This window comes from Sorex fumeus, unplaced genomic scaffold, assembly GCF_029834395.1.
Source record: "Sorex fumeus unplaced genomic scaffold, SorFum_2.1 ptg000007l, whole genome shotgun sequence".
Taxonomy (NCBI): Eukaryota; Metazoa; Chordata; class Mammalia; order Eulipotyphla; family Soricidae; genus Sorex; species Sorex fumeus.
Window position 1 is genome coordinate 6,619,647 of NW_026606064.1, and position 2,353 is coordinate 6,621,999.

The 2,353-nt window shown below is 37.6% G+C and overlaps 1 protein-coding gene across 1 annotated transcript; it reads left to right on the plus strand.

Moving 5' to 3' along the window:
• Positions 1 to 1,191: 1,191 nt before the first annotated feature.
• Positions 1,192 to 2,136, plus strand: LOC130042726 (olfactory receptor 4C15-like). Its single transcript, XM_056134910.1, has one exon. The coding sequence runs from the start codon at positions 1,192 to 1,194 to the stop codon at positions 2,134 to 2,136; it is 945 nt and encodes a 314-aa protein (XP_055990885.1).
• The last annotated feature ends 217 nt before the right edge of the window (positions 2,137 to 2,353 follow it).

Here is a 2,353-nt window from a genome sequence, read left to right on the forward strand (position 1 = left end):
CCTGAGGGTATTAATTTTATTTTTAACTGATTATCTAATTTTTATATTATATTAATGTTAACCTCAAAAATTACGAATTATATTTTTAAATTATGAATAAGAAAAAAGTATATTCAACACACCTGTACTTGTAATGTGTCATGTGCCTATCTAACAATCACAACTTTCCTATAGTTATTTCTTTGTTATAAGGAATGCATAATTTACATTAAAGTCCATATCAGCCCATATTTTAAAGAAATCACTGAGTGAAAGACATAATCTTTAAGCAATTCAGAATGTTTTTCTTATTAGTTTTAAATTTTAGCAGTTATCACTTTTTCCAGATGATAGATGCATACAAATCAGTATTATTCTGTGGTGATATGTGGCATTACTAATAAATTAGAGTTTTCCTTTCATCAGATCTAGGGTGTGATTCAGAATCCCTCTTAGTCATTTGGATGATCACTCTGCTATTGAGTGATCAGAGGTGACAGTTGAAATCAAAGTTTTTCTTAAATTCATCACATGTGGACATGCTCCAATATGAAAGCAGGTTATCTATTTAATATCCTATATCCTTCAAAATTTTTCTAAATCCCCACTAACACCTTTTAGCATATTGCTAATTTTATTACTGATTATACATTTATGAGGGGGTTAGGTTAAGGTCAAATCTGGCAGTGCTCAGGAGCTTATCCTGGGATGGTGCTCAGGGGTCATTTCTCGTGGTCTTCAGGGGGACTAAATGCAGTGTGCAGTATTGAACTAAGCTCAGCTGCATGCAAGGCAATTTCTTAACCTCTGCAGAATCTTGTCAGCTACCAAAATTGCAGAAGCACTATAAATAAAAAATAATAAAGGCCCTCCCGTTGATCATCAATTTGCTCGAGCGGGCCCAGTAACTCTCCATTGGAGAGTTTGTTGTTACTGTGTCTGGCATATCGAATACTCTCAGTAGCTTGCCAGGCTCTCCGAGAGGGGTGGAGGAATACGAACTCGGGTCAGCCATGTTGGCTGCGTGCAAGGCAAACGCCTTACCCGCTGTGCTATCGCTCTAGCCCGGCAGAAGCACTAAAGAACAATTTTTCTACTGGTACAACAACTTTTGTATCTGTGATTTTAAATTTTTCTGATGTGAGACTGTTATACTTCTAATTGCAGATCTATGCGCTCACTGTGGTAACTTTGAATATTTCCCAGTAAATCATGAAAAATCAAAGTTTCGTTACTGAGTTTATCCTCCTGGGACTGTCACAGAATCCAGATATTCAGAAAACTTTGTTTGTTCTATTTCTGTTCATCTATATCGCAACTGTAAGTGGCAATGTGCTGATTGTGGTGACCATCCTGAGCAGTCCAGCACTCCTTGGCTCCCCAATGTACTTCTTCCTGGCTTTCCTGTCCTTCCTGGATGTGTGCATCTCCTCTGTCATTGCTCCAACGATGATTGGTGACTGTTTGTATGAGAAGAAAACCATCTCATTTGGAGGTTGTTTGACACAACTTTTTGCAGGACACTTCTTTGCTGGGGTGGAGTTGATAGTTCTTACAGCCATGGCTTTTGACCGGTATGTGGCTATCTGCAAACCCTTGCACTATTCTTCAATCATGAACTCAAGGCTCTGTGGCACTTTGATTGGAGTAGCCTGGGGAGGGGGCTTTCTGCATTCGACTATACAAATTGCTTTTACTTCCCAGCTGCCTTTCTGTGGTCCCAATACCATTGATCATTTCATTTGTCACTTGTACCCATTACTGAAGCTGGCCTGCACTAATACATACATCTTTGGCATTTTTGTCATGGCCAATAGTGGCTTTATGTGCATTCTAATTTTCTGCTTGTTGCTTGTATCCTATGGTGTCATCTTGCGCTCTCTGAGAAACCATAGTACTGAAGGACAGAGAAAAGCCCTCTCCACCTGTGGCTCTCATGTTGCTGTTGTGGTTTTATTCTTTGTCCCGTGTATATTTGAGTATGCGAGGCCTCCTTCTTCTTTTGCCTTTGACAAAATGGTGGCAGTGTTTTATACTGTCTTTCCACCTTTCTTCAATCCTTTGATCTACACTTTCAGGAACAAAGATGTGAAAAATGCAATGGGGAGATTATGGAATAGACTGATGGTCATTTTTGATTACAAAATAAATCACTAAACTGTAACAAAATTATGATGAAAAAGTCATCATCTGAGACAAAAGCTATGGTAATACGCTATTTGACAGAAAGGAAAATTATGCTGTAAAACTGTTAATAGTAGTGTCTTAGAAAAATGTTTTAATTGTTGACTCATAGAAATTTTTATTATCAACTTATATTATTAAAATTTAATGTTTCGTTGTGTCATTTCGAATTCAATGCTAAAACACATAA